This window comes from Filicampus tigris, chromosome 3 (genome assembly GCF_054856515.1).
Source record: "Filicampus tigris isolate MCC_2025a chromosome 3, RoL_Ftig_1.0, whole genome shotgun sequence".
NCBI lineage: Eukaryota > Metazoa > Chordata > Actinopteri > Syngnathiformes > Syngnathidae > Filicampus > Filicampus tigris.
Window position 1 is genome coordinate 17,244,228 of NC_141219.1, and position 13,411 is coordinate 17,257,638.

At 41.7% G+C, this 13,411-nt stretch overlaps 1 protein-coding gene across 3 annotated transcripts in view; it reads left to right on the forward strand.

Moving 5' to 3' along the window:
- Nucleotides 1-13,063, forward strand: part of rnf111 (ring finger protein 111) — a 30,883-nt gene extending 17,820 nt beyond the window's left edge. Inside the window, exons 5-15 of one of the 3 annotated variants that reach the window (XM_086026190.1) lie at nt 1,842-2,036; nt 2,125-2,504; nt 4,261-4,501; nt 4,630-4,987; nt 6,452-6,577; nt 6,663-6,780; nt 8,186-8,266; nt 10,237-10,332; nt 10,568-10,654; nt 10,914-11,017; nt 11,820-13,063. In XM_086026190.1, coding sequence (XP_085882316.1) covers nt 1,842-2,036; nt 2,125-2,504; nt 4,261-4,501; nt 4,630-4,987; nt 6,452-6,577; nt 6,663-6,780; nt 8,186-8,266; nt 10,237-10,332; nt 10,568-10,654; nt 10,914-11,017; nt 11,820-11,937 — 1,904 coding nt within the window. In that variant the 3' untranslated portion in view covers nt 11,938-13,063. The remainder of the gene's footprint in view (nt 1-1,841; nt 2,037-2,124; nt 2,505-4,260; nt 4,502-4,629; nt 4,988-6,451; nt 6,578-6,662; nt 6,781-8,185; nt 8,267-10,236; nt 10,333-10,567; nt 10,655-10,913; nt 11,018-11,819) is intronic. The other 2 variants (XM_086026191.1, XM_086026192.1) reach the window with 2 other exon arrangements.
- The last annotated feature ends 348 nt before the right edge of the window (nt 13,064-13,411 follow it).

Consider the following 13,411-nt stretch of genomic DNA (forward strand, 5'->3'; position numbering starts at 1 on the left):
CACTTTTGAGAGTGCAGACAGGACTCTTTGAGCTGAGAATGTGACGGAGATTAATTTGTGAATAAGTAAAGTAGATGGCATGCACACACCAGAATGCTAATGAGACTCTGTCTTCTCCTCGGCTGTTAAGCATCTGCTGACCAACACGCACGCACTCATTTTTCTCTCACATTCACGCACACGTGTACACACACAGAGGTTTACTTTTATGACTGTGAACACATGGAAGTGTATATTCAGTTATCAGATTTCTTTATAGCATCGTCTTTCATAAATGAGGCAAAATGTGCATGTATACCAACCTGATTTATGTCTTTGATCTTACATTAGAATAGACAATGATAATAACAGTTCATTTGTTAGTTTATTTTTATTTATTTTTGTTAATATAAGTTTAGCAGAAGCAGAGTAGCAGTACAGTATGTGGCGGCAAAGCGCTATTACAACACAAACAGTGCAGCAACACATGTAGACAGGCAATATTACTAGATATATTCTTTAACAAAAAATACTGCAGATTAAATAGTCACCTAGTTGTGAAATGAGGCTTTGTGTATTACAAGTGTTATACTTCCCCCTGGTGGCCAAGGTATACACACCACTAGGAGCTGCACAATGACTTAATCATGATTGCAAACTGTTGAATTCTTACATTCCATTTGTTATTACCGTATACTTTTATTCAGTACAGTAAGTACAGTCCTGTCAAATTCTATTTTTGTCATCAAAAAACATGTCAAGTTTTTTTGGTAATATTTTAGGGGTGGCTGGAACAAATTAATAGAATTAGCATTTCAGTGAAGAAAGATTATTTGAGATACAAGTGTTTTAGGTAGAGATTGACACACTATTGGCGCCGATTTTTGACATTTTGTCGAATATCGCCATCAGCCTTTTTAAAAAAATCTGCCAGCTGATAAGAGATAATTTTAAGATTGGGTAAACCTCAGGGAATTACTATTATTATTATTAGATTTTTTTTTTCCACTTAACCTTCTAAGCTGTCCCTGGGAACTCCATGCACCTTTTGTTTTAAACAAAGTTAAGTAAACATTAACATTTCAAGTATACTGACATTTTGGGAAACTCCAATGTAGGAAACCTCAAGGAGCTATTTATTTGTTGAAGTTTTCATTTAATTTTCTAAGACATGCTGCTGCACTTTTCGTTAGAATTTGAAAACACAGACGTCTATCTCTCAAGATAAAAAGCAAAACAAATTTAACATGCTGAAAATATGAAAAGCTGTTTAATAAACATGCTTAAAAGCATTTGTACAGAAATATTTTCATTTTTACTACAAATGAATATAGGCTACAAATATCAGTTATCGGCCCCCTTGACTGCTAATAATTGTCATCGGTATCGGCCCTGAAAAAAACGATATCGGTCTATCTCTAGTTTTAGGGTTGTCTCAATCACATGATATTCAGATGATTGGTATCAGCTGAAAAAGACTGCATTTTTAAATGTTCTTCATTTCTAAAGACAAGAATAACATTTTAATTCTTTACTTGGTATGAACCACTGCTGATTTCCAGCCATATGAGGATGTATCATCTTGGGATACCTTTATTCAAATCATTTAAAAAAAAAATTCTAATTTTTTTTATTGAGACAATTTGGACATGGTCTTCCTTTTCTTCTTCATCGCATTGCATTGAAAAGGTATTGGATCAGGACTTTGTGTCGGCAGACATTCAAAATCAAGTGACTTGGGTTTTGTCTCGGGTGCAAAAAAAGTGATCGGGATATCCCTAGTTTTGGTCACACGAGGGTCGGGACTATATTTTCTGTATGCTGTATATTATATCTGCTCTTGAATCTGTCTTTGTCTTTAGACCTTTCAGTTGTGCCAACAACCTCTGGCAGCATTCACCCTCAAACAGTCAGGTCGTCCTCGTCGTCATCTTCCCAGCATGCCTCTACCTCAGAGCTCAATGATGCCGCAGGCCCGTCCACTAGCTGCCCAGGCTCAATACCGGACAGTATGCACGCACCGAGGCCGAGTGGCTCGACTCGAACAGCCACAGAGGGTAAGACAACCAGATGCTTTATTGATGTAACCTTTATTTATCCAGCAAAGGCCATTGAGACCATATGCCTTTGTCTCCTTCTCACCAGATGACAGCCGACCAGGCTTGTCAGGTTCAGCGGGAGAAACCGCAGGCACGGCCATGCCCAGGCTGCCGTCGTGCTGTCAGCAGCACTCGCCGTGCGGAAGGCCCTCGCCCGGTCATCTGTCCCTCAGCCACTCCCATTCGAGCTGCATGCAGGCCTCGTCCTCGCAGCCCAACGGCTCCCAGCACGGTCACGGCAACGCGCATCATTTTGTCCTTCATGTCCACCATCCCACGCCGCAGCCCCCGGGCACCCTGCCTTTCCAAGAGCCCAGCTGCGCTGTGGAAAGGCCCAGTGCGTTGCCTGCACCTTGCGCCGGAGTGAGCGGCGGGAGTAGCAATAGCGGTGGCGGCAACAACGCTGCGGCCCATTACCACGACCAGGTAATACTGGATTCCATGCTAAGATAGTAGTGAGAATAGTAGTAATCTGTCTGACTAAGAAAAAACGTTTGAGCATTTACTCAATATCATTGATGTCCAATCAGCGCTCTACTTGGAATGTTTTATTACCCCTCAGCCCCCAGTACATACTGTTAATGGAGATTCCGCATTACGATCATTCCGTTAACATCCATCCATCCATTACCCTAACCGCTTATCCTCACAGGGGTCGCAGGGGTGCTGGAGCCTATCCCTGCCGTCATTGGGCAGCAGGCAGGGTACACCCTGAACTGGTTTCCGTTAACATGAAAAATTAAAAAATGACAAACATGGACATAAGTGTTTTTTTTACAGGACAGCGGCGATTTACATTTGAAGTGACAACAAATTCAGCTGCGAACCTTTGACATACAGTTTGCGAAATGTTGCTCCACATACTACACATGTGATCGCTGATGTAGCCATTAGGCGGAGCACTAGCATATAAGAACAGACGAATATCGAACATCCGGCAGACTTTTAGCCACTTGCGTAAAGTAAATGTAGGTGATGGCGTTATTGATGTCTCAACTTGGCGAGGGTTTCATGAGTGTATTGGTGAGGATTTACTTTTCTTTGGCGTGAGTCATGCTGGAGTTGCAAAGTTCTTCGTGAAACATAGGTGTTGGCGAATTGCGCTTCTTGCTAATTGTTGCGACCGTTTTTCGGCACATCTTACAAATGTTATTTCGACCGACGTCAGTCTTGCCAAGCCCGAATCAGTTCCAGGCTAGGGATATGGATTTATGTCTTGCTATTAAATTACTCACTGAGATACTCCTCCATATTTGAAACAAAAGACATTTCCAGACCCTCTTTTACCCTAACATTTGAAATATATTTAAAAATATAGAAATAAATTCCTGAGATTGAATGGCTGGAATGTGAAAAGACAAATAAGCATCTCCCTGGCAGTGAATGAGTTGAGTTGATTAACTCATTCAATCCCAAAGACATTTATATGTCAAGACATATATGTCCATGGCACTGAATGAGTTAAGATGGATATTGAATAAATCAAACAGTAACTGGAAAGCTGTTTGAGCGTTTATTCGATTATACTCAACCATGCATCCATCCATTATCTGAACCGCTTATCTTGACGAGGGTCTTTCACACTCACCTTCCCCATTTAATCCTGTAGTTTCGCTAGTTTCAAAACTTTGGTCACCGCTGAGTAGAACAAATCTGATTAATATACCTATAAATTGCTTTAACAATATTTTTTTTCTTCCCGTAGAGTGCAAACTCTTTATTATACATATTATTGTTTTTGCCGTTAATGTTATACATTAATGGCTACATTATGCCACCGTCCCTGTGTTACCTATATCTTTGCTGCTGTAACACTGAAAATTTCCCCACTGTGGGATCAATAAAGGCCTTCTTATCTTATCTTATTAGTTGAACACAAAATACTTTTTAGAAGGCCGAATTTCTACATTCTACATTCCTACCTAATATAAAGAGACTTTTTTTTTAATTGAACGTCTGAAATAACTGGATTTTTCTATGATGTTCTTATTAATTGAGAAGCACTTCTGTAGGATATGATATTGATACACAGAAATATGAATTTATCATGTTGAGCCTCAAGAGACATTCCAGGTTTGCACTGTAATTACACCAATGCATTTTGCGGCCTCTAATAGACAGTTATAAAATATACAGTAAATGAGGAATGAATTGAAGTTCATCCCCCCCTTTCTTGTCACAGCAAACTCTACCAGTGGACCTGAGCAACAGTAGTGTTCGAAGCAGCGGGGCTAGTTTCCATGGCAGCACATCAGCCTTTGACCCCTGCTGTCCTGGCTCCACCTCACGGCCTCCTGCGTACGTTTCCCAGGCCACCCCCGGTCCCAGCCAGCCAGCTACGGTGGACTCGTTCAGCTCTGGCATGGTGGCCCAGCCTCAAACCCAGTTACAGCAGCCATGCAGACATTACATACACCCCTCATGTAAGTATGAACTTTATCAAATGCTCCTCTTCGTATTCATAGTTCGATGGTCAACTTAGGTTGGAAAAATATGACCTGCAAACACAATCTAGATTTGCTTACATTTTTTTTCCATATTTTCTTCACAGATGGCTCTCTGGCACGCTCATTGCATCATCAGCCCTCCACTGCCTGCCCTCATTCCCACGGGAACCCCCAACTTACACCTCAGCCCCCTCCACAAGGCGATTATGTCCTTCCCCACAACGTCCACTCCTTTCATCCGCCGCTGCCATCCCACCCGTCAGGCCACACCGTGCCTAGCGCCCCCCCTCTAACCGCCCACCACCTCTCCGGTTCGAGTGCCCCGCTGGCGCAGCACCTGCCCGCGGAGCACCAGACCCTGCCGCACCATATGCCACCACTAGGGTCAGTTCAGCGGCTACATCAACATGAAATGTTGCAGAGGATGGAAGTCCAGAGGCGCAGAATGATGCAGCACCCCACGTTAGTACCGCTGTCTTTCATCACATTTAAAACAACTATTGTGTGTGGTATACATAGCATGTTTTTAACACTTGCATATGGTGCTGCACCAAGTACCAGTATCGTACTGTGAATTTTAGACGGCAAAAATGTCACGATACCATAATTCCCAGATACCTGTACAAAACAAACACAAAAAAAAAAACACCAAGGCGCTCTAACTCAGATTGGAAGACTGGGCCAATGCACAGTTCGTCCGCAGAAGCCCGTCGGTGACGCACGTCAGCCGGTTAAATCCTTTTTATCTAAATAAATAAATATCCAAGTCTGGATATTTATATTGGCATTTTAAAAAGGACAGTGTGTGAAAAGTGTATATTTTAGGCGGCTTCCTCGATCGCCCACATCCACTGACGCACGTGCACTATATGCACCCATTTTGCATTTTGGCGCCGTAGTGTGTGCTTATGCATTTGATCCAAGTACAAGTGGAATTATTAATACTGTTAGTATTGTTGTAAAACACAAAATGTATACGTCCAGTTGGGTCTCTATCAAGCGATTTCTAGTTTAAAACACGCAAGCATATTTATTGTGCGTGTAAAAGCGAACGGATCACTCAGGTCACGCGTGCCATAGTAGATGCTTGTACTAGTATATTTGTCTTATCGTTTGTCATATACTCCACCTTTCTGGTTCATTTATAAAACAGAGAGGATCATAACAGGAGTAACACTCATGTGATTCGCTTTCGGCACGAAACACGAGGTACATTCAAATACAGTACGATATTTCAAACACAGAGAAAAAAAAACTCCATTGCATTAAACGTTCGTAACTACAAATATCTAAACGTTGTGGGCTTTCGAACAATCTATAAAAGCTGACAAGAAAAATAATGGGGGTAAAATTACTTTGCTGTTTTGCTTACTTTACTTTTTTATCCATTTATTTCAAGGGCTTACTTTATTTGTTGAAAATAATAAGATACAAAGTTGTAAAATAATATTTCTAATATGCATTACTTTATAAATTCTTGATACATTCAATATAATCAAATGGAAAAAAAATATTTGATTGGCTGGCAACCAGTCCACAGTGTACTTACTGTCAGCTGGGATAGGCTCCAGATCACCAGCGACCTTCATGAGAGCACAAAAATGAATTGATTGGATTATTAAAATGTGAGCTTTTCAACTATTTCTTTTTTTTTTTGTTTTTTTAAAGCTTTTCCACACATGACTTGGCCCAACTGTCCATTTTAAAAATCACGTCGCCTTTGATCAAAATGGCTTGTCTACCTCAGTGTATACAGTAGATCATCTTAGTGTGTATTATTGTGATCTACTTCTGTGTGGCGTCACGAAGCACAGCGAGCTCAGCTCAGCTAAAACTTAATTGCACCGATTACTTATTAATGCATAGGAGGGTAAAGCCTTTGAATCGTAATTCGATGATCAATCCTGTATGACTCGTTCATTGCAGACGAGCGCACGAGCGTCCTCCTCCTCACCCTCACAGAATGCACCCCAACTACGGCCACGGGCACCACATCCACGTGCCGCAGACGATGTCTTCCCACCCTCGCCAGCCAGAGCAGAGAACCGCATGGTTTGTGTCGGTCTCTCCACGCTTTTCCGTTCACGACTAATCTAAGGGGATATTACTAAATGGTGGCAAATGTGTTTGTCAACAGGGAGCTCGGCATTGAGGCCGGAGTGACCGTGGCGTCGTACCCTTCGGGGCACCTGCACTCCCACCTGCACCACTACCACCCCACCTCCAGACTGCATCACTTCCCCATCCCCTTCATGGTAACACATCAGCATACATTTGCATAAATACCACTCACTTTTAATTGAATTGGGTCTTAGATCAATGATGTTTTTTTTTTTTTTTTTGTTTCTAACGTCGCTCATTTCAAGGATGGTGTGGCGAAGATCATGAATTATGCATAAGCAATTAATAAAAGCTCATCAGGCATTTCAAATGCATAGCTATTCAAGAAGCCTTGAGGAAAAGTCTCGGCACAAATACAGTCGACTGTTTCCTGATGTCATTTTTTTTTCTTCTTTTGGACGCCTCCAAGCATCTGCTGATTTTCTATAGTAAAAGTTCAGCACAGTGAGCATCCTCCGATTTAATGGGAAAAAAGTGATTCAGACGGAACATTTGTCTTACCTTACGTTTGTATAATATTAATTCATCACAGTGGCATACTTAACATACCGGGGTCCTCTGTGGATGGTGATACCGGTATATGAGGTTCGAAAGTGCGCGAAATATTTACCAGGGTTCTTCCCTTCATGGGGAAGTCAACCCCAAAATATGATTTACAGTATGTTCTATCCAGCCCCACTAGTCTAAACACAGCTTTCTGATTAAGAATTTGTTTGTGGAATATGAATTAAGCAGCAAACTCCACCCGTTTTTAGCCATCTCTGCTTAATTCGTATTCCACTAAGGCAGCATTAATTAGAATACAGTGTTTAGACTAATTGAGGTGCATAGAACATATAATTGTAAAGACATTTTTTCGGTTGACTTCCCCTTTAAAGTGATGATTTAATGAGTGCAGATATTCTCAGATCTAAAAATAAATGGACATTCTTTGAAAAAATAATATGCCAAATGACTTTAGTGGAAACGTCACACAATTCCGAGAGCAGAACCAACAAGAGTGATGTGATTTTAGTTCGGACTCTTGACTAATTCACTGCCATTGACGAATTCATTTGTCTTTTCAGAGTCCAGCCATTCAATCCCAGGAACCTATTTATATATATTTTTTTCGACTTTTTTTTAAAGGTTAGGGGAAAAGAGGGCAGGAAAATGTCTGGCAGTTGAATGAGTTAAGAGCAGATGCATATCACTTATGGACTCGAGCAGTTTTTGGACAGCATGCGACATTGGGAAGTCTTGAATTTAATTTCAAATGGAATGAAAAAAGTCTGGAAAAAGTCTTGAATTGAATTTACCTTTACTTGTAGGATCCCTATTTATGCATGCTCAGTTGCCGTCACATTTACTATTTTTTTCACATATAATCCAGCACCTGTCGATTTATAAATTGGATTTATGTTGCTGCCTTTGACACGAAACTCCTTAGTAAACCCCTTGTATTGAAATGCTCTTTTCACTCAACATCTTAAACAGGGGAGAAAAACTGTTATTTTGTAATATCTTAAAGTAACATGCGTGCGTTTTTCTTCCCATCAGCACACTGGTATATCTGAAGTCACCTACCCGCACATTCGCTACATCTCATCTAGGATGACTGGCTTTGGAAGAACCTATGAGGTGAGTGTGCACTGATTGCATCGTCTACGCATAACAACCCAGTTGTGGACTTTTGTAAGGACACTTCAGTTCAGTTTAGTCGACTAGCGCTGTCTGTACTAGGGTTGCATGTTATATTGGTATTAGAAAAGTACAGCGATACATCACCGTCAAAAAAACGATACCATGTCTTTTAGTAACGTTCTGTGCAGTTTGTCAGATAGCAAACAGTTCTCCAAAAAGAAGCAAAGCGTGTGTGTGGTTCAAGCTGTATATTTGCTCCTCCTGTAAGATGTATTTGCATGTGAAAAGATTTACACATACTTATTAAAGCGGAAGTCAACCCAAACATAATTTTTCAAGAATATGTTCCCAGCAGGCCCACTAGTTGAAACATGACATTCTGATTAAGTTTGCGTTTGTGAAATATATGTTAAGCAGCAAAATGCACTCGTTTTTAGCCATCTCTGGGGGCGGCCATTTTGTCTTCTGTCGACTGAAAACTACTCACAATGACCAATCACAGCTGACCTGTTTTCTTAATCTGAGCCGTGATTGGTCGTTGTGAGCCGTTGTGATGTCATTTTCAGTCAACAGAAGACAAAATGGCCGCCCCCAGAGATGGCTGCAAAACGAGTGGATTAACACTTATTCCACAAATACAATATTTATCAGAATGCCCTGTTTCAACTAGTGGGCTTGCATAGAACATATTCTTGAAAAAAAAATGTTTGCGTTGAAGACCTCCCTTTTAATTCAGCCTCACACAACTGTACAGTCGAATGCATGATACACAACAACTCCCGGTTGAAGTTTACTGTAAAAGTATTGCACCCCCCCAATAATTCTAAACATAACCGCCTTGTTTGATTAATAGAAAAAAAATGGCTCCCGTCAAGGCAGAAAATCTGGATACCAGTAAACTTGAATATTTTCTGCGTTGATAACATCTCCACCCTAGCCTGAGATTCTTCAGACGTTGCCCTAAAACACTGCGCATGTGGACAAAGGCCACAAGGCATGTTTTTAAAAATACCTGTCTTCATGCCCGATGCTCAGAGATAAAACCTCCTGACATTCAAATGCACAAGTCAACCCCGTGATTCACATGCGGAGTTATGTCAACGTGAAAGCAGCCTCGTGACAGTAAAGACTTACTGTTGATCATTTAATCAATACGAACACGCATTTTCCCTTGGAATAAAAAAGAAATATGTTACTCATCTATGCAGCAAATTAACCATCCTTTTTCTATCGCTACACCCTAAACTGGTTGCCAGTCAGTCACAGGGCACCAAGAGACAAACAACCAATCGACCATTAACATTTGAAGAGTGTTAAATAAATCGCAACATGCATGTTTGTCGAACGTGGGAGGAAGCCGGAGTGCCTGGAGAAAACTCCACACAAGGACCGTATCATTTCATGTAACAAAAGTTTGCTAGCTTAACGCTAACTTGTAATGTGAAACGGCATAGGCAGGCTACCAAACTAGCATTCATTGAGTTTATTTATATCGCCCTTAATCACAGCAACGTCTCAAAGGGCTTCACATGGCCACAAATATTAATGACATACCCTGATCTTAACGCCCAGGAGGTAGTTGTACTTTATACAACAACAGAAAGCACATCTGCAATCAGCAACCCAAGGTAACAAATGGGCTTTCAGTTGCTTTATTGAGCAAACGGCAAGGGAACAAAGGTACAATAAGCACATTCTCATCCGCTAGTCGCCAATTGCTACGACTCAGCCATGCAGCTTAACAGCGATTACGCCTCAATATTGCGATTTAATATTCAAAGTCCTCTCATTCTCTTATCCGTGTCTTTTGTAGCAAACACAAGCAATACATGAATCTGTATTACAATAAACAATCTTAGATTTATTACATAGAGCACATTGTTGCCTGTATTTGTAAACCAGGCAACTTTAAGAGTGCCATTGCGCAATACGGAGCGTTGAGCGTCTGGTTGTTGTGTCCCACGCAGGACCTGCTGCATTTAGAGGAAAGACTGGGGACTGTGAACCGAGGAGCCTCTCAGGGAACCATAGAGAGGTGCACTTACCCACACAAATACAAAAAGGTGAGCGCTTTTGGCTGCCCATAGCAGCATATTGAACATGATGGTGTGTATTGTCCAGATACTTTTGTGTGGTTCTGCTTGGCTGTTACCATGTGTTCTGGGACAGAGTGGTCTTTTGTACTCACGTGTAGCAAAGTGCTGTAGTGTCTTTTAGCTGTGAATGCAGATCTTGTTGGGGAAGGCTTTCCCTAGGTGTAACTAAACGAGCCATCTAACACCCTGCCACCCAATACAGAAGGTGTTGGAGAGAGACATTGACCAACAGTTAACCCCCGAAGCTTGGGCCTCTATTGGGAAAAATATGCACGCAACCCCTGAATCGGTGAGAAATAATGAACCAATCAATTTGGAAACAAGTGTTAGCTGTAGTCTTGGGGGAGGGGCCTTGTTTTTTTTTCCAGGACAAAAGGACCATTCTCTCTGTCCCCAAATAAGAATAGATAACTCTTTCAATAAAATGTTTGCATACAGTTAAATATGTATAGCAGTGTCTTTAGGTGAGCATTTTCAATGTTTGTTTTCAACACAGTGTGATTGTTTGCCCATGGCTTTTGATGTCTCCAAATGTTTGTCACCTGTAGAGAAAGCTGCATGGCAAGCAGGATGAAGACGAGGGGGCGGACGAAGACACGGAGGAGAAATGCACCATCTGTCTGTCCATACTAGAGGAGGGGGAGGACGTCAGGTACTTTGTTCACTTTCGCAACCACGAAGGGAGCCGCAGGAAACCCAAGAGTGTCTCAAATTAAGGCCCCGCCGGGCCACCTTTTCACACTCGTGCGATATATATATTTTTAAGGCTTTCCCTCTGGTGGCAAAATAAGGTTTGCATTATTAGCCTAATAGCTTAATCACCTGAATCATTTTTTAATTCACCAAATAAGGAGACTCCAGTTTCCTCCATTCAACCTTTTTGGTTTACGTGATCTGGATGACTGAGAATCTACAAAGTAGGGTTGCGCGAGTAGTAGTTTGTCGAAGTTGGTAGTCGGAAATGCTAACGGAAGCCCGTTTAAAATCATAGGCCTATAGGCGATTAGTATTTTACCCGGCCGGACAAAAAGGCAGATAGACGGACGCCGGAAGGGTAGACGATAAACGGAAGCAAGATTTTTTTGCAGAGTGCCCAGCTTTGGTATTACAATCATAAGATGGCATTGTCTCATTTTTCCTACTCGGTGGCGTGTGTGATGTTAGTAAGTGGAGATGGGGTTAGCTTTAATTTTATACATGTAGTTTTTATTTAGTTATCCGTCTATATGATAAGTTGAATGAGCGTTGCAGTCCAATCTGCAGAGGGCAGGTTTAGCAGCCAATAAGGCGCCACCACATCCCATTCTGCAGGTGCGCCATAATAGGAAGGAATGGAGAAGGCAACAAAGGCATACTGCAAAAATTACAACATGTTCAAATCTGCCCAAAAAAGCCTGAGGTTTTCTTTTTAGGACTTATAACTGTTTAATTTTGCCCTGATGTTTGTCTGGCAGGCGCCTGCCGTGCATGCACCTCTTCCACCAGCTGTGTGTGGACCAGTGGCTGCTCACCAACAAGAAGTGCCCCATCTGCAGAGTGGACATTGAGGCGCAGTTGTCTGCTGAGAGTTGATGCTGTTTGATTTGTATCCCCCCAGCCCCCCCCCTCCCCATCCAACCCACCAACTGTGTCTCTTTCTAACAACCACCTTTGTTTCCATATTCATCATTTCCTCCTGAGTACTGCAGTCAACCAAAGAAGGCAATGAATATACCTGCGCAGCTCTACTACTAGGAACATCTTGACAGTGCCGGCTTTCACTTCTTCTCCATTAATTAAGAGTTTATGTATTTATAAAGCTTTTATGTAGCTTTCGGATCGTTCCCTCAAGTGTCATCCTCCCCCTCCCCTCCCCCGCATGTTTCCTTGCAAAATGCATTTGTTTGCACATGTACCACGGGCTTAAAGGCGAGGAGAGCTGCTCTAGTAAAGCCGCGATGCCTCGCTTTACTAGACTAGAATGTCAGCCTCCACAACATGGCAGAGTTCACTTTTACCAATCATCGTATTGATTAGTTTGTTTAGAGGATGTGGATTGTTAGTGAAAGATGTCTTTTTTTTTTTTTCTTTTTTTTTTTTTTTTAAATAAAGCATTCCTAGACATTCCTAACTAGGGACAACTGTGTTGAACAGATCAGCTGCTGTATTAGTACACACACATAAACACACTTGCACACAGTATTTTCTCAGCACACGCCCTTAACGCCCCACAGCTGGCAACACACTAGTCGCATCCAATTCACACGAGAAGAATGTCACACAGCCCTCATCCAGGAGCAGGGCTTGTCGGTACATGTGCAGGTGGTCATATCACGGATAACTAGCTAGATGGATAGATATAGTGTTTACCGCCCCCCTCCTGTCACTCAGTGTCTGTAGTCGAGCATCAGCATTGGGAAAAGATGAAACACAAAAGTGTTCACTGGCATAGACTTGCACAAGAGAAAGAGAAAAGGCAGGATTAGTTGCGATTATCACAGCTTGCTGAGGCCATGTATTTCCACTCTGACTATGAAATACAGTACAGTAAATTAAAAAAAAAATATTATTTTGAATGGAGTGATGAAATGCAGTACTTAATGAATCAAAAGCAGGTATACATGCGGTCATCACTCACCCTTCAAAGGCACCAGGAGCATATTCTGTGGGATTTATATTAGTTAAAAAAATAATATTAATAAACTTGGATAACTCTTGATTTGAGTGGTTTGTGTCATCTTTGTTCTTTGAAGGAATTCCAAGATGAGGCCACCAAGGGAGAGGCCCTTTGGACTTGCCAGGGAAAAAAGTATCCACAGTGGAATTCGTACACCCCTGTTCTTGTAATGTTTAGGGGAGAGTGGGGTAATTTGTGCCAAGGGCAAGTACTGTATCACCACCCCTGTTATTTAGAAAACCATAGAAGTTGGTCATGTGACCATATTTTTGAAGAGGCATCAATTTTGCTCATCCTGCAAAGAAGGGATGCGCGTGGCTTGATAGGCAAGACCATTTAAGTTAAAAAAACAACACGTTTTTGCCCTGCAAAGTAAAATTTCTATGATGG